Source organism: Petromyzon marinus, chromosome 4 (genome assembly GCF_048934315.1).
Source record: "Petromyzon marinus isolate PM22_M1 ecotype Great Lakes invasive population chromosome 4, UKy_Petmar_22M1.pri1.0, whole genome shotgun sequence".
NCBI lineage: Eukaryota > Metazoa > Chordata > Hyperoartia > Petromyzontiformes > Petromyzontidae > Petromyzon > Petromyzon marinus.
The window spans coordinates 22664186-22682398 of record NC_133670.1 but is presented as its reverse complement, the minus strand read 5'-3'; the positions used below and the strand labels follow the sequence as shown (position 1 = coordinate 22682398).

General features: G+C 49.1%; 1 protein-coding gene across 5 annotated transcripts in view; it reads right to left on the bottom strand.

The window, feature by feature from the left end:
• LOC116938083 (SH3 and cysteine-rich domain-containing protein-like) overlaps positions 1–17927 on the bottom strand; it is a 40718-nt gene extending 22791 nt beyond the window's left edge. For 2 of the 5 annotated variants that reach the window (XM_032945260.2, XM_032945286.2), the window contains exons 1-4: positions 17037–17926; positions 5580–6000; positions 2192–2298; positions 414–495 (exon numbers count right to left, since the gene is read on the bottom strand). In XM_032945260.2, coding sequence (XP_032801151.2) covers positions 414–495; positions 2192–2298; positions 5580–6000; positions 17037–17222 — 796 coding nt within the window. In that variant the 5' untranslated portion in view covers positions 17223–17926. Of the gene's footprint in view, positions 1–413; positions 496–2191; positions 2299–5579; positions 6001–17036 lie in introns of all 5 variants that reach the window. The other 3 variants (XM_032945268.2, XM_032945277.2, XM_032945289.2) reach the window with 3 other exon arrangements.
• Between the last annotated feature and the right edge of the window lie 286 nt (positions 17928–18213).

The following is an 18213-nucleotide window of genomic DNA, read 5'->3' as shown; positions in this document are numbered from 1 at the left end:
AGATATATGTGCGTGGCAGCCCCTGTGTGTTTATGTGTGTAGGGGAAAATAAAATCAATGTTGCACGGTGCTACAATCCAGTTAGGGCCATATTTGATTTCTGATCAAGTACATTTGAATCTGAGGCTAGCCTGGCCCTCTCCTAGGTTAACTCAGTATGACATACATTGAATGTCTGAATCTCAACAGTGGCTAGCGGTCAGACCATGCGTGGCCTTAATAACAGCCACTTGTACCGACCACACACAAGGCTAAACGGGGCATCCGTGTTTGTGCGCGCAGCGCGCGAATGTTTCCTCAACGGATGCTGGAAAACAAAACAACACAAGCGTAAGAAAGGATGAGGCACAGGGCTAACGGGTGGCAAAGTTGCGGGGAAAGAGCGAAAATCAAAGGGCGGAGTCTGGGCTCACCGAGCGGGATGACCTCCATGATGCAGGAGAACTGCTCGTTGATGAGCAGCGGGGAGCTGTAGTGACGGCGGAATCCCTTCGGCTGAAAGCGAACGGCCGTTCACAGAAAACACCGTTAACAGCACGAACGCACCGCGCGCTCCTCTGCCCAGTAGGAACCTCTTTCCGCTTTCCTCGGATGACATCGTGCAGGGGCTCGGCTTGGGAGGAAACCTGTGGTGGCGCATTGCTGCCCGGCAGAGCAACATAGGGTCGTTAATCTTTGAGATTCGGTATAACATTCGGATCGTTCTCTGTAGCGTCGTGCCATTAGGACGGTTCTCCGTGGCTCCGTAGCATGAACATCATCTTCTGTGGTTCTGTATCATTAGGATCGTTCCGAGGCTCGGTAGGATTGAGATAATTCTCCGTGACTGAGTCTCATTATGATATTTCTCCGTGACTTAGTATCGTTACGATCGTTCTCTTGGCTCGGTATCATTATGATGGTTCTCTTGTGGACCGGTTGTCATTGAGGATCGTTCTCTATGGCTCGGTATCATTATGATGGTTCTCTTGTGGACCGGTTGGCATTGAGGATCGTTCTCTATGGCTCGGTATCATTATGATGGTTCTCTTGTGGACCGGTTGGCATTGATGATCGTTCTCTATGGCTCGGTATCATTATGATGGTTCTCTGTGGACCGGTTGGCATTGAGGATCGTTCTCTATGGCTCGTCGCACAAGTGTGAATGGCGCTTTGACTCAATAACCTTTCTTTTCGTAGTGATCCATGCTCAAATAATGGCACACTTCACTGGCGACCATGGGGACCTTGGCAGTGGCTCTCACGGATGCCCCACAATCACCTAGAGTGCTCCAGAGATTGCACGTTTGCATTGTCCTGTGTAGCTTTCATTACAGGCAACACTGCGGAATTGGACATGGTCAATTTGGCAGCATTTGCAATTAATAAAAAAAAACACGATAATTTTTTTTCGGCAAATTAAGAGAAAATTTGCAAATAAATGATTCCGTGGAAGCAGATGGCCTTGAGGGAATGAAGCAATAAATGTGACCGATGATGTGGGCAGATGTGTAAATGTGTTCGTGGCTTTATGCGTATGCACGCTTTTCTATTTGTTACACATTTGTTATATATGCGTTGTGTTCGCTGGACTATTTATTCCTAGAGGGTATTATTGGTGCATGCACCGTCCCCTTATTGTGAATATACGCTTGTGTAAACGTGGATATGTTTGTGTATCTACTGCACAAAATCATTCATATGCTGGTATTTGTGTTCACTGCACACACGCAAAGAGTGTGTACAAATCTTAACCAGTGAGTTGGGCATGTAAACACGTGTGAACACGTGTGAACACGTGTGCTTGTATTTGTTTGTATCTGTGAATGTGGGTGCACGCTCATGCGTGTATGCTCACACTTGCACGTGACACAAGTTCAATTCCCGGCCAACCTCCCTGTCAATGACCTGAATTGGGTATTTGGCCTCTCCTAGATCGACTCGGCCTCCAAGGAGTACCTGATGCGATGTGTAAAAATCCACACTGGAGAGACAAAGACGTCCGGGCATAGTGCTCATCATACCACCCCCTCAAGTCCCCTGATGGCTTTAATAGGTGCTCGCTAACAGCACTCGTCCCAACAGTCTGTATGGCTACATCGGTATGTATGTACGTACGTAGAACTTCTTTCGCACCGTACGTAGCCAACCATGCAAATCGGAGGTGCGCGGATCTTTATCTCTGTGTACACGTGTGCGCAGACTCACTTACCATCTTGCCCATGCAGCGCTGCATCTCCACACCCCCAAGGCAGCGGTGGTGCAGGCTCAGCTTGCACGCCTTGCAGCGCAGCCCGTGCTTGCTGCTGCTCCCTGTGTCTTCGCGGGGAGGGTATGGGGGAGGACGAGGAGGAGGAGGAGATAGAGGGGGTGCACAGAGGGCATTTGGGGATGGGATGGGCGGAGAGAGAGATTCGACGCAGGGAGCAGCAGTGAGCGCATATTCAACCCCCCGCTCCCTCTCTCCATCACCGTTGCATTTCAGATTAGTATGGTCCCGTGCACAAGTGGGTCAAGCAAACAAGTCCTGGGAAGGATCGAGCGGAGAGAGTGGTGCCTGCATGCTCACATGCCCTTTTCAAGGGTGTTACTTTTTACAGCTGCGCCCTTCTTCTCGCCTCAAGATGTTAACCCAATTCCTGGCATGTCCCTCTTCATGCCTTGCATAGCCATGTCGTGCACCTCAGTTTCACCCTGCCCTGTTCAACATCGCCCTTACTTTGTCCTGCCAGCCTCTGCCAACCCTGCTATTAGCCACGCCTTGCTCCGTCAGAACCCGACTCCGCCTTGCTAGGGTTCAACACAAGCAACGTCTGGACCGGTTTTGACATTCAGTGCCTCATTAGCAGAGTCAGGCTTACTGAAACCAACGCTGGTGAAATGCCCAATGTTTCAAGGCAGAAATTACCCTTTCTCTAAGAAATGGGTTCAAGTTCGACAGAAATTGATGTAATACGTAGCACACAATAATCACAATAATCACCGAGTGTCGCTGTGGACAATATAAGTAACAGAACAAATGAGCGGATATTATTTCCCCTTCCAATATTCGTTTCTTTCCACACAACATGTTTTGATGTGTATAAAATGTTTTTATCCTGATGACCATTTTTTTATGCATATTTTGTAAAATGAGGCGTACCATATTTTGAAAACCCGTTAAAGGTGACCTTCTCCTTGTGGAAAAGATAGCTTTTGTTAAATCAGAATCTCATGATTATTTTTTTTAAGCGTGGCTAGGTATTATCAGCCATGGTTATTCCACTGTTAGATCAAGGCTTCCCAAAGCCACCGCCACCTCTCATGATCCTTTTAGTGTAAGAACCCACCTCGCACCTGGACATTTTATATCAGTCCATATGAACAGATATTATACATTCTGAACACATGAATGAAAATATGACGAAAAAATAGGTCAGTACGGAAAATGCGAAGAGTCTAGCTGGATTTTCTAGATGATAAATGGTGATTAAAAAATTACAACTTTAGTCGCTAGTTGAATTTTAAAGGTCATGGGAACAATTTTTCAAGGGTCATATCTCTTAAAGCCAGATATTGCTGCCCGTAACTGTAATTTAAACTGTAATATTGAATACTCAATTCATCTTTATCAATATTTAATACAAAAGTGTACATTTTTAAAATATATATCTGTAATGGTCACGTGTGGACCACTTGTCCAGTTGATACAGAACCCTGTTCATGTTTCGACTTAAAGCTTTCGTGACTGCAGGGATTCATCTTCTTGGTTCTTTCGGTAAAGTCGTGAGCATTTTATTACGTTTTATTTTTTATTATTTTATTTCCATTCTACGTGACTTTACCGAAAGAACCAAGAAGATGAATACCTGTTAATGTTTTTGTTTACAGCTCCTCCTCCAATTTCTTTCCCGACGTCTGTCTCAACTCCGAATACCACTGGACGGCTAATCCTTCTAGACTAGTTAAGGCCGTTGCATTATTTAACCAAAACAGTCACTTGGCGGCGCAGGAAAACACACTTCAATGCGAGCAGTCGGTCGATACGACGAGACAAATAACTTTGGCTCGTGCACGCACACACGCACACCCGTAGACACACGTGTGCATGTACACCAACACAAATCCTGTGGCTAGCCTGCCTAGACACATGCTAGTTTTGAACACCTATTACGTCTGATCCAAACTAGCAATATGGGCACTAACAAAGAATTGGTAACACAGACACCCACCAAAATAGATACCTTGTTTAAAATGTCACCTGCCGCACTGACAAGTCAAAGGCTATGTCAGCACCATGGTCAGCAGCCTTCGACTTCCCAGTGCAGATGGTGACACACCAAACCAGGCACCCTAGTATAGAGGCTGCGTAAACCTATAGACCGCAAGCAGGCACAGACAGCATCATACCAAAGTTGAGTAACCATGACTCACATTAAACAAAACAAAGGCGGTTTAACATTTTCCGAGCATGGTAGATTATGGCGAGAAGTCGTGTTAGCAAGCACCCATCATGACCTGCACAATGCACCGGATGTAGGTGCAGTTCACGCTGCCACCAGGGTGCCAAAGGTGGGGGTGTTAACTACCTCGCCTGGTATACAGGAGGTCGTAGGTTCGATCCCGACCTTGACGCCTGCTGTACATTTCGAGTTTGCATGTTCTCTCAGTAGTCGCGTGGATTTTTCTCCAGGTCCTCCAGGTTTTCCCTCCACATTTAGAATCAACATCGCGCGTTTAGAGTATTTGGCTGCTTTACATTTCCACGTGATAAGCCACTTTGTTGAGCTATGATTTGTAGCCAGGTCGCTTCTGAAAAGGAGCCATATAGCTCAATGGTAAAATAAAAAAAATAAAAGTTTATTTTAGGTACCCAACCTATGGGACACACAGGGCAGGACTAGACACTGACAGCCACCCCTGCGGGTGTGGCCATAGTGGTAGGGAGCGACCCAAGACACAGACTAAGATCCCACCAATAGCCAACTGGACTGTTGGAGGAAGTGCTGTTAGTACACAGCTACAAGGGTGACCTTTCAAGCGGCATGGGACAGACAAGAGACCCAGCCGTCTTTTGTCTCCCGAGTGGGAATGTTTAAGCATCGCACGAGGTACTTATTTGAGGCTGAGTCGACCTAGGGAATGGCCAGGACGAGTGTTGGTCACGAGCAGGAGTCGAACTCGGGTTGCCGGGGTTTGTAGCGCAGCGCGCTGACCGCTACACTGGCACTCCGCCCGCTCGCTCGAGCAAAACAAATATCCCCCTCTGTTTTCCTCCTGATGACGATCGAAACGTCGTAGTTTATTCTTTATTTTTATTAATTTGAACCTATTTACGTGACTTTACCGAAAGACCCAAAGAGTATGAATTCCTGCAGTCACGAAAGCTTTAAGTCAAGATCCCCCGTATAGCCTTAAACAGGCGTTTTGGGGGCGACGTGCTGTTGTTAGCGAGCACCACCAATGAACGCTGGGGTGGGTGGCCAAACACCACGCCTCCCCGCTGGTTCATGCGGGTACTCATTTGAGGCTGAGTCGACCAAGGGGGAGTCCCAGGAACCGACACAGATTCACCGTCACCGGCGTTGACCGTGCGCTCGCGCGGAGTCGAACTCACGCACCCACAATCATGTGGTTGCAGATGTCGCAGAAGGTGGGCTTCTTGAAGACGTGCTCCTGGAAGTCGTGCTGTCGCTCGCCGGGGAAGAGACGCAGCGGGGACGGCGGCAGATGAGCGGCGGCCACGTTGGTGGTGGCGGAGGACGAGGAGGAGGAGGAGGACGAGGAGGAGGAGAGGAGTGCCCGGGAGGCCCGCGCCTCGCCCAGGAGGCACTCGCGCGACGCCGGGGGGAGCTGCGGCGGCTGCGGCGGCGGCGGCGACGAGGGGCTACCACGGAGGGCGGCGTTCGGGATCAGGGCCGGAGTGAGGATGAGGTTGCCCTCTCCCCGCGAGTCCCGGTCGGAACGCTCGAAGACGTTGTCTGCGCTGCGGCTGCGCAGGGACTTGGTCTTGAACGACAGCGAGCGCTTCAGCCTCTGCAGCTGTGCACACGTTGGGGTTGGTGGGGGGAGGGGGGTGGTCACGAAGGTTGGGATTGGGGTTCCCCTGTTAATTTTGCGTCGTTCGAAGTGTGATCCGAAGTGTGAAGTGTGATCAGAAGTGCGAAGTTTGATCGCATTCAAATTGATGCAGGCGGGCGACTCACGCTTGTGGGGGCTTGGAATGGGCATTCATATTAGGGGTAGAGGATTGGTACAAAATACATACATCGATACATAGGTAACATCATTGTTTTGGTTCTCATTCATCAATTTATTGATATTGCTGTTCATCCCTTCGACAACATCGGTGCATCAATGTTTTGCTGTCGGTGTTGTGTTTTTCAGGGCGTATAAAAGGCAGCCCTTTAAAAAAAAAGCTCTTTGATGGAAAGAAAAAAACTGGTCCAAACATTGTTGACAGGTGCACGCATTGTAGATAGGTTTAAAGTTAATATTCTGGTAATTATACGTAAGTTGGTTTATGGTTGAGTGTTCATTCTGGAACGACAGCCTTTTGTATGTTTAAGTAGAATATTACCAAACCATTAAATTTTTCGACATATTTTGTAAAGCAAACTTCAACGATAGCAGTGAGCGACTGTATTTTTCTATAACATGATTCAGACATCCATTATTACGATATATTCTGCAAAGCAGCACAAATTTGTGTCGAGGGGTATTCCATATATTTATTTTCTATTTCATTATTATTCATTATTTTTTTTCCTCTATAACACAGATTACATTTGAATGCTTGCATTGCACTTCTTGCTAAATAGTAAATAAAAAATAGTTCAATAAATAAAACATCACACGTAAAAAACAAGTCGATGTTTTCATAAAACACGTCGTCGACTCTTCGATATGTCGATGAGTTTACTTCAATGCCCCATCCCTGGTCACGATTCACTGCCGGGAATCGTTTTAATTCCAGACCATTGAACCTTTTTGTGTTTCTGTCTCATTATAACCACCTCGTTTGTATCGTCCGATTCTTCTCCGGCTCATTTTGTACGATCTTTGTTAACTCCATCCAGCTGGATTGTATCGTCAGAGTACCGTCTGCGTCAAATTCACGTAAAGCGAACCGCCATTCTTACGCGCGCGATTCGATCGAAGAAGAATCCTGAGCCTTTAGACGTCGATTTTGTTTCTCTCGGCCGATCCCATGCGTCATCGTCTCGGCGTTAACTGCTGAGAGGGTCCCCGTGAACGAACACACGCAAAAATACTTTGCATTTTCGAGTTCAGGAAGGTCGAAATGATTATTCATATAAGAAATGTCACGTGGACAATATTAACAAGACTACCTTCATTGCTGTTTCATTGGGTCGTCTTAATGTCACCCGCCAATTTCCCCCCTGTTGACGAAGATTACCCCCCCCCCCCACTAATTGTGTATGCCTGTACGTATTAAGGGAGAAGGGAGGATATGGGTGTGCAGAGGTGGGGGGCTGTCGTTAATACTCTGGTCTCCCTGGGGGCACACATTCATTGTGCCCCCCCCACCCCCTTCAAAGACAGCGAGATAACATGAATGGAGAGTTAGTCAGCAGATATTTGGCGCAAAACAGTGTTTCCTTAAAATACGGAGCCCTTGAGTTACTTGGGATCCTACACTTTGGCTTATTCTGCTCATGCCGTGCATAACCACTGATTGCCGTGGAGACGGAGCGATGAATTCAGCTCATGCGTAGGAGCGCGATGGAATGTGGCATCGCAGGAGTGTGGGGAGAGGCCTTCATCCAGCAGTGAATAGAACACGCCTGATGATGATGATGGGAATTGACTGCGATAGTTCCAGGTTGAAGCTTGGCTTCATCACATGGATAGCATAAGATAATTGGGATGTAATTGGTAATGAACTAGACGACTCTTTTTAATAAATAGCATTGATTTTTAAATACCCCCATATTTCACTTTCATGTGCAAATCATTTTCTCGTCGTCATGGACACAGGTTATTGTGTGCACACCGCTAAACATGACATGAACTGGCAATAAATCTACTTGTACTCAGAGCCACGTTTTAATCCACAAATCCTACTCTTCCTAAAAGCACTGGACCGAAATTTACGAGCAGCAGCTCTTACTATAAAGGTCTCGGGGTCTATTTATAAGTGAAACGACAGCAAACATCTTGCCGCTTTTTGACATGACCTTGCCGTTCAAATGATTTTAAAATATTCCCTTTTTATTTTTCTAAAAGCCATGCCCAATAGTGAATGTGAAATTGCGATTTGGCATTTTTGTCGAATGCCATTTTTTGTACGTGTGTCCAATTTATTTAATGAGAGGTGATTATTTGCATCCGGACTCACGTGACGAAATGTACGAGAGGGTGGGAGAGAGAGAACCCGAAGTTGTCAATTTAACCTTCATACACTCTGAGGGCACCGAACTACATTCATGTTTGAAAGGCCTTGTCAATGCCTCTGAACACAAACGCTTAACACAGAGCATCGGGGGGGGGGGGGGGGGGGTGGGCTACGCGAGGCCGCAGACTAAAAAGGTAGCCAACCTTTAATGGGTTTGCCCGAACACCGTCTCACCGCAATTGGACATTTAGACTCAGCAAAGGCGGCAACATTCTTGGCCACCGTTGACATTGAAGATTATAGTAATGCTAATGTACACCCTCTTGGGCACTCCACCTCCCCTTCACGGAAACAGGCGAAACGCAGCTCGACACAGGAGGACTTCAGGCTGCTGGATTAATACGCAGCCGTCGGTATTTTTGGGGTTTCTTGCGCGGACACCGGGATGCAGCACAATGTTGAGCTCTGCGGGTCGTTAAAATGTGAACACTTGGCGTGATTACTCACTCGGTGGGGCAATTCAAAGGCGGAGCGGCAATTCAAGGGCGCTGCTTGGCATTGCGTGACAAATTTACCCATGGAGCAATGAGAATACTGCATTCATTCAATTTCTAAGCAGTTGAGCACTGTGACAGAAATATATATCAGTATTACAAAGAATATTTATTGTAGTGTTGCATGAAAACGTCGTCTTATATTTTGTAATGGGCCTATTTGGAACCATTTAGCTTTACAGTGGAAATGTGTCTTATATAAATATAAACACTCTCGTGCTTTGTCATCAGCACAAAAACCTCAATTTATTCCATGCATCCTATGCGTGCCGCACTGCCAGGGGCAGCTGACACAATACCCTCCTGCAAAACGGTCTTGCCGGTCTCAGACACATTCATTGAATTCACCAACAGATGCCACATTTTATTTATCGATTACATTTTAAGTGTATCGTCTTTCTTTGTCATTCCGTGTCTCGGCCAAAATGAAAGGAAGCGTCTTCTCTGCCAGTTTTGCCCCCTATTCCAGTTCATGAGCCTGATGTTGTTAAAACCAATTGATCTCTCAAGGACATGAGGGCAACTCACACCACCCAGCTGGAAAACGCTCCGGCCTGGACATGCCTGGAGATCTCCCGGTGAACTTAGTTCATGGCGATTTGATACCAGCCCGCTGGTGAGTTCTCTCTTTAGCCCCTAGGCAAATAACTTTTCATTTGCTGCCACTTTTTGCACTCTCGAAGTTCACGTTTTTTTTCAGGCTCTTGGAGATTTATATATTTTAATGGTTATCAACTAAAGGATTATTTTTTGCAATGATTTGTGCTGTGCCTAAGAACCATCCAAATTTCCAGAAATGTCTTTCGTGTCATCATGAACAAAACATCGATAAGTCTCAAAACTTTATTTCTTTGGACGTTTGGACAATTGCCTTTTTAAGTATATTTATTTGTGGAAGGGCAAACAGACTGCCGAGAGAAAGGCCATGCTTATGAGAAGACATCAAGCACACTTGCGATCGCTCCAGGCACAACCAGCTTCATGTGGGTTGTGTTGTCGCAGTGCACGTGCAATCATCGTTCTGGCCTGCAATGCTAAATGGCCAGTGATTGGTTGTATTCGATATATATTTAGTGTGCAATGTAAGTCAGTGTGAACTAAAGGCAGATTTCACCCAAGGAATGTTATGCCTCTTGGTCCCAGGACTGGCGGGTTGCTGCCAGTGGTGCCGTTTACATCAGCAGCATGATCCGCCGAGGATCACGCCGTCTCCACCCATCACAAGCAGATCAACAAAACGCTCTGGGTTGCACCTTGTGCAAGATGCTCGAGGGCATTGTGAGTCTTTCGGCTGATATCACCTGCCTATTTGAGAACCAATTCGAGGAACCCTTACGACAGTTCCTTGCGAAAGGGCAGCACAATCAATGGCAACGTGCTCCAGCTGGGCATGTCACAGTGCTATGAAGAAGGATCATTGCCCGAATCGTTGCTTGTTTGCGTTTGTTTCCTTTGAAGGCCGCGGGGTGTTTTTTTGCTCCAGCAGGACATGGTTAGACTATAACTCGAGGCTCGTGCCTTTTCATGCCCGAGGACATTGTAAAACTGTGCCATCTGCCCATCTCTCTTGGAATTGTTTAAACTGTCGCCGAGTGGCTCTGGCTGCCAGCACCATTGAGAAAATAGATTTTAACCTCATTTATAAATGTTTTGAGTTTCTCATGTATAGCTTTAATGACCGCTCCTCATCCATGCAAAACTATTTTACGAGTCATACAAGATGCATTAATGGGTGCACGTGCGATTTTCATATGCATGCTGTATACCACTGTTGCAGTAAAACTAAATGACCGTGATTAAAACATTGCTGGAATACCTGAGCATCTGTTGCATGGAAATGTGCTGCTGCTGCTGCTGTACGGATACGCGGGCAGTGGTGTTACCGTAGAGGCTGTGGGAACTGCTACTACCTGACCAATGGAAACATTGCTTCATTTAGAAGTGTTCAGTCAATCTCAACCCTATAATAAGGCTTACGTGGGTAGAGGGGGGGTGGGCAGATGATGACAATGGTTATGTGGAAACATGTGTATCTGGGGGGGGGGGGGGAAGGGTGGTAATGATAATCTGATATCTGGACATGTATTCTGGGCATCGTTCCGGCAGTCGCTGAGCCCAATTGCGAGCCATAGCTTCGAGTTGGTTTTAGGCACTCGAGCGGCAACACAGCCCTGCCAATCGCGTACGCGCGATTTCCCGTGGGTGGCTAAATTGTGGTGTGTTGTAAACCACTAAGGCGATTTTCCCCGTCGTGCGTGCTGTGGCGTTTGACGTTCGTTTGACGTTCGTCGTGGCGTTTCATTAATCTCAAATGTCGACGATTGGGGTGGGAGTTCCATGTCTGGGTGCGCGGGCAATTTGTCGGCGTGAGATACGGTGCGTCTCTTTGTCGTTCACGTACAGCTGCGTTGCTTCTTGTGTTATTATAATAAGAGACCCCCCCCCATTGTTTTAGATGGGTAGTGCTCTCGTCAACCACAGCTCTCAAACTAGCAGGATTCGTTTAACAAGCCTTTGAGACGCAGAATATTGAAATCGGTCCAGATTTTACTTGCTTAAACAAATGCTACAGGATATTGGTCTGGAAAGCTAATACGCCGATAGACTACGATAGTGTTTTTTGTTTGTATGCAGAGATAAAGAGTTCTGCTTGTATATAGTATATATATTTTAGCAGCCTGCATCTAACAATCCACAGATTTGTCCGATGCATTTGACATCATTCCACTGGCTGCATTTGGAGAATGGATAATGAGATCACTTTGTCTTTCCAGCGGCGCAGTGTATATCTACGCTCCCTGTTCTGTACATTTCAAGTTTAAAGTTTCATTTATTTGATATAGCCCTGTGAGCCATGCGGCTCTTGAGTCGGGTGCAACCGCAACAAACAAAATATGAAGAGAGAAACATCTTAAAACGACGACACGCAACAGAAACATCCTGGATAAACCAGCAGATCTTCACATCACATCCTTGACTACGCAACCCTTGGCGAACCCTAAGGGCACATTAGTTTCTTATACAACGCGAATAGCCATGGCGTGCAAAGTTTAAAACCCACCGTGTTCCGGTGGGCGGACACGGCATGCCCTCGAAGTGATTCACATTTTATTCAAATAGTTTGAAGTTGTGGCACACACAAGCAGCACGTGTACGATCTGTAGACAGCACGTGTACGGCCTGTAGACAGCACGTGTACGACCTGAAGGCAGCACGTGTACGACCTGTAGGCAGCACGTGTACGACCTGTAGACAGCACGTGTACGAGCTGTAGGCAGCACGTGTACGACCTGTAGACAGCACGTGTACGAGCTGTAGGCAGCACGTGTACGAGCTGTAGGCAGCACGTGTACGACCTGAAGGCAGCACGTGTACGGCCTGTAGACAGCACGTGTACGGCCTGTAGGCAGCACGTGTACGACCTGTAGGCAGCACGTGTATGACCTGAAGGCAGCACGTGTACGACCTGTAGACAGCACGTGTACGGCCTGTAGGCAGCACGTGTACGACCTGAAGGCAGCACGTGTACGACCTGTAGGCAGCACGTGTACGACCTGTAGACAGCACGTGTACGAGCTGTAGGCAGCACGTGTACGACCTGTAGACAGCACGTGTACGACCTGTAGGCAGCACGTGTACGACCTGAAGGCAGCACGTGTACGGCCTGTAGGCAGCACGTGTACGGCCTGCAGACAGCACGTGTACGACCTGTAGGCAGCACGTGTACGACCTGAAGGCAGCACGTGTACGGCCTGTAGGCAGCACGTGTACGGCCTGCAGACAGCACGTGTACGGCCTGTAGGCAGCACGTGTACGACCTGTAGACAGCACGTGTATGACCTGAAGGCAGCACGTGTACGACCTGTAGGCAGCACGTGCACGAGCTGTAGGCAGCACGTGCACGACTCGAGGGCGTTTCTGTAATTACAGCAACCACAGACTGCAACACCTGCTCACTGACAAATTAAGATCCTTTGTTTGCACAATCTATTTATTTTTCTATCCGTGCGTTCATGTCACTCTGTATAGACTTAAACATGGAGAGAGCAAACTCGCACCTGTACCTAACCTCGTCCGGGCGCCTCTTGTTCTCATTTTGTGAGCGGGTTTGTTTTCTTCTCTTGAATATCCGCGCGCGATTCATTCACGACCATAGAGTAGCTCGCTTGTTAGTTTGCGCAACCCCTTGAATGACCCTGTGGTCACTCCGCGCTGTCGACGGGTCTCCTTTGTCTTCGTGTTGCTGCTGCTGCTGCTGGGTTCAAGCACGGCGCAATCGCCCTTGTAACACAGCCGGGGGTAAAAAAAAAAAACCACTGGCGACACGGAACCATCCGTCTGACAATGTAAAATGGACTGAAAATGTAAGCATCGCCACGTGCCGGCACTGGTGTTAACTCGTGGGAATAAGACGAAGCTCCATTTTTAAAAAAAATGCGTTGTGAATATCATAATGGGGGGGGGGAGAGTGAATTGGATCATTCGAATTCCCCTCCGACTGCTGAGAAGAGTGTGACTCAACTGCTTTGTTCTCGCCATTTGTTTCGACTTGTCACATGTATAGGCTTTGTTACCTTACAAATCTGATTGCATTTTACTATAATCGCAAGTTACTGTAATCCCGTGCTCCACACGTTAACATATTGTGCGGGCGCATTAGGGAATAAGAGCAAATTGCGTTACAATTGTGCGCGCGCGACGGAGATTAGGGTCCGAAACAATGGAACTAAATCCTCACAGATATAAAATAATAACCATTCTGTAAAGGTCGGCGTGGAAGAGGAAACGAAACATCTCATCTCGACGCTTGCCATCGTGACGGCAAGACTGGTGAACAAATAAAGAACTTGTTTATCCCACACACACAAAACAACAACAACAACTCTGCAACATCCACGATGGGCTCGCTCTGTGCGTGTTTGATGGAGTCCGATCGACCGACGGCACGCTGCAGTCGATCTGCCTCGAGCAACTTCGTGTCCACTGATGCCCGTGCGTTGAACTTCATTCGCGACCGTGCGTAGCCAGCCGTGATAATCGGCAAGGGGGGGGCGAGTGGCACGGGGGAAGGACAATAAACTAAACGCAGCAAGCCGTTTCGACCGAAATGAGTTTTCAATCCGAGAGGTGGTATAAAAGTCCCCACAGCTCGAGAAGGGAAGAGCGGTTCCAGGCGGGCGCAGGAAGCAGCGCACCTGAAAGCGCCACGCGTTGCGGCATTGTTCACACCGCCTGCCCTGCCACTGCGTCGGCGCAGACGCACGCGGGGAGCGCGACAGGCGCCAGACGGCGAACGTCGCCCGTGTCGCCACGCCGTCTGCTTTAGCGGAGGTTGCTGAACACGAATGTCGGACGAAAGGCGTTGGGTACGCGAGCGCAGAGCGTGGGATGAGATTTGTGGGCGTTGCGCTGGTTTGTGCAGGTGTGTGCAGGTAGGGAGCGGCGGTGGAGCGGGTTAGTGCAGCTGCGCTACCCACCTGGCTAAACACAAGTTCGATTCCCGCTCACGGCCAACACCCAGTGACGATTATCCGAACCGTTCCTGGGTCGACTCTGCCTCAAATTAGTACGTGATGCGATGTGTAAGCATCGAGATTAGGGAGATAAAGGCGGACGGGCGTGATGCTGGCCACCCCAGCCTCTCGTGTGGCCTGCAGGCCTTCATAGGTGCTCGCGAACAGCACTTGCCCCAACAGTCTGTTGAGGCTACACGGGGGATCTTTGTCTTTGGTGGGTGACATGTGTGGAGCGAGATAACCGCGCGGTGGCATATTTGGGAAAACGTAAAACGGTATTTAAGGATTTGAGAACTCTGTCTTACCTATTGTTATGACAAAGTATGACAGGAAGTAGAATAATTATATTCAATATCCTGGATGTCAGGAGAGACGTGTGCAACAGCTGCTTTCGAAGTGTGTGAGAGTTGGTTCGTGGTGTGTGATTGACATTGTTCCTGGCGGTGTGTGGCTGTGTGTTATGGATGTTTTCAGGGTGTGCATATTATACGAGGCTCGTGGCCTTTTTTTGTGATCAATTGCGCATGGTGTGAATCAATCCATGGTGTGCGTCAATCCATGGTCTGCGTCATTCCATGGTGCGCGTCAATCCATGGTGTGCGTCATTCCATGGTGCGCGTCAATCCATGGTGTGCGTCAATCCATGGTGTGCGTCAATCCATGTGCGCGTCATTCCATGGTGTGCGTCATTCCATGGTGTGCGTCAATTCATGGTGTGCGTCAATCCATGGTGTGCGTCATTCCATGGTGTGCGTCAATCCATGGTTCGCGTCATTCCATGGTGTGCGTCAATCCATGGTGTGCGCCAATCCATGGTGTGCGTCAATCCATGGTGCGCGTCAATCCATGGTGTGCGTCATTCCATGGTGTGCGTCAATTCATGGTGTGCGTCAATCCATGGTGAGCGTCATTCCATGGTGTGCGTCAATCCATGGTGTGCGTCAATCCATGGAGCGCGTCAATCCATGGAGCGCGTCAATTTATGGTCTGCGTCAATCCATGGTGCGCGTCAATTTATGGTGCGCGTCATTCCATGGTGTGCGTCAATCCATGGAGCGCGTCATTCCATGGTGCGCGTCATTTCATGGTGCGTGTAAATCCATGGTGCGCGTCATTCCATGGTGCGCGTCATTCCATGGTGCGCGTCATTCCATGGTGCGTGTAAATCCATGGTGCGCGTCATTCCATGGTGCGCGTCATTCCATGGTGCCCGTCATTTCATGGTGCGCGTCAATCCATGGTGTGCGTCAATCAATGAAACAATGCTTCCTGAGGAGTGTAGTTAGTCGTGCGTATGTATGTTCGCGAGTATGTATGTATGTCAAACCAAAAACGGTGGATGATTCGGGTGTATATGTTAGACGGTTAAGGGTGTGTATACACGTATAATATGCCAGATAGAAAAATAAGGTATGCGATAGGGGAAAACCCTATTATTACATTTTGGTACTGGCAAAGGAGGTCTAATGATGGGTATAGATTAGTTCAGGGTATGTATGGGGGATAGTTAAGGGCGTGTAAGATACATTAGCAAACGTTGGGTTTTAGAGATGGTTAATGGTGTGCGGTGTGTATGAGTGAAATACTATTTCACGATGAGTAGAGGAGAGATCGTTAACGGTGCGTGTGTGTGTGAAATCAATGAGAATACGGTGTGTATGAGAGGTTGGTGATCGTGCGCGGTGTGTGTGAGTGGGAGACGTTCACGGCAAGTGTGAGAATTAGCTAACGGCGTGAGATATATTAGCACGCAGTGTGATTGAGAGATTGTTAATAGTGTGGGTGACTAGTTCACGGTATGATAGCTATCGGTGTGTATGTGTGTGGCAAGACGAGACAAGCGTTGTGATGGTACACACGTACAGCAAAGGAGGCTTTATCTCTCCTTTTTGAGCGCTACGGAAGCGGACCGCTATGAACGGAGACGCTTTGTGTCCTTCGTAAAAGACAACAGCAAGAACGCACGGCAAAACCCTCGCGTCGCTTTGCATTTCGTGTATCTCCTCTGCCAATTTGGATCCACGAGCCCACCCAGGACCGCCTCTGCGAGCCATCGATGCGCCACACGCGAATTCGTAAATTTCTCGTCGTCGGAAGCCGTTGGGCTGCCGCCGAGATGCTCCACGCGAGGGGAGTGCTAATTGGAGGCGCGTGGAATGGGCCATCAATTAGGAATAGCGCAGATCAGATCACACGGCCGAGCTGAGCGGGGATGGAGGCATGTTTACGAACAGGTGTGTATATGTGTGTGTGTGTGTGCGTGCGAGGGAATGGGGTCTTAAAAAATCGATGATTTAGAGATACACGGGAGGAGGGGGTGGGTGGGGGGGGTGTAAAACATTTCACATCCGCCGCGAAATATTCTTCCTTACGCTTGTAAATTTGGATAACGCGGAGCACGCTCATCTGCTTGCTACCTGCTCAGCATGCAAATACATAACCCTGCCCTGCCCATGGGATCATGAAACGTGAGAGCTGTGGAGAAGATGCACGCAGCAGCAGCAGCAGCGGGGGCTCCGCGTGACACAAAGAGGCATATGCAGTCGACGAGCAGTCGTGGACGCTGACGCTGCGGAGTGGTGGACGAGCGGGCGTGGTGCACGCTCACGGCCACACCAGCAGACAATGCGAACATGGAAACAACCATACCTTAGATTCGTGGTGTCCGTCCTGAGAATGTCCCATGGGCACCGGAGAAGTCACGGCATGGCCCAAATTGTGTTGGGATCCATGGGGCTGCTGCTGATGCTGCTGCTGATGATGATGTTTTTCATGATCGTGCTGTTGCTGCTGATGCCCGCTCGACTCAGCGTCCCTACTTGCAGTCCCCGCCATGAGTGACAGGTACAGGACCCCCCCCCCCACGTCGGGGGTGCAGAGACCCCGAAGAATAAGGACCACCCCCCCCTCCCGGCGACCACACACACACACACTAGGGGGCTGAAGGGATCGAGGAGGGTCGCTCACTAGGGCAGGGCAAGGAGACGGAATGAAAGCGCCTGTGCGCAACCAAAAAAAAACTTTACATCACGCAGATACACGTCCTGCAGAGTTGGACACTTGTAGCCTCTGTCCCGTCCTCGGTTAACACGAATACGAATTACACTCGCGCTGCGTACGGCTGCAAGCGTGCGTGTCGACGCAAGGGACGAACCCGTGCCACCCAATGCGCGCACATTACTCACGAAACGCCGATGTATTTTACCCAACGCGCGCGCATACGTTGCGTGCGTACGCCGAGCAACGAATTGAGACCCGGGCAGAGATTATCATTCAGTTCGAGGAGAAATCCGACGGTGCCTACAGCTCGCCTATTGTGTGGCAGCTACACGCACTCAGCAGCAGCAGAGCAAGCGAGCACGTGTTGAGACGGAGGAGGCTCGCAAGAGGCACGGAGGAGCTTATGCTGCCGATGCAGCCCACCCGGCCGCTCTTGACGCTCTCCCTTGCCCCGAGATCCCTGCGTGATTGGATGCAGCCCAGAGGCTCAACACACAGGACGGGTTGGTGTGGGTGGAGGGGATGGAGCGCGGACTATAGGACGGGCGGGATGGGATCGGGGGAAGGCGGGGGGTGAGTGGGGTGGGGGGACACGGGATGGAGTTGTGTCGTGCATTGCACGCCTGTGTCTTTGTGCGTGCGGGGAGCGGTGGGCGTAGTGGTTAGCGCACTGCGCGCTGTGAATTATTACTCGGCGGCTCGGGTTTGATTCCCGCTTACAAGCAATGTCCCGCGGCGAATATCTGAACTAGTTCTGTGGCCTCCCCTGGGTCGACTCATCCTTAAGTGAGTACCTGGTGCGGTGCGTCAACATCAGCACTGGGGA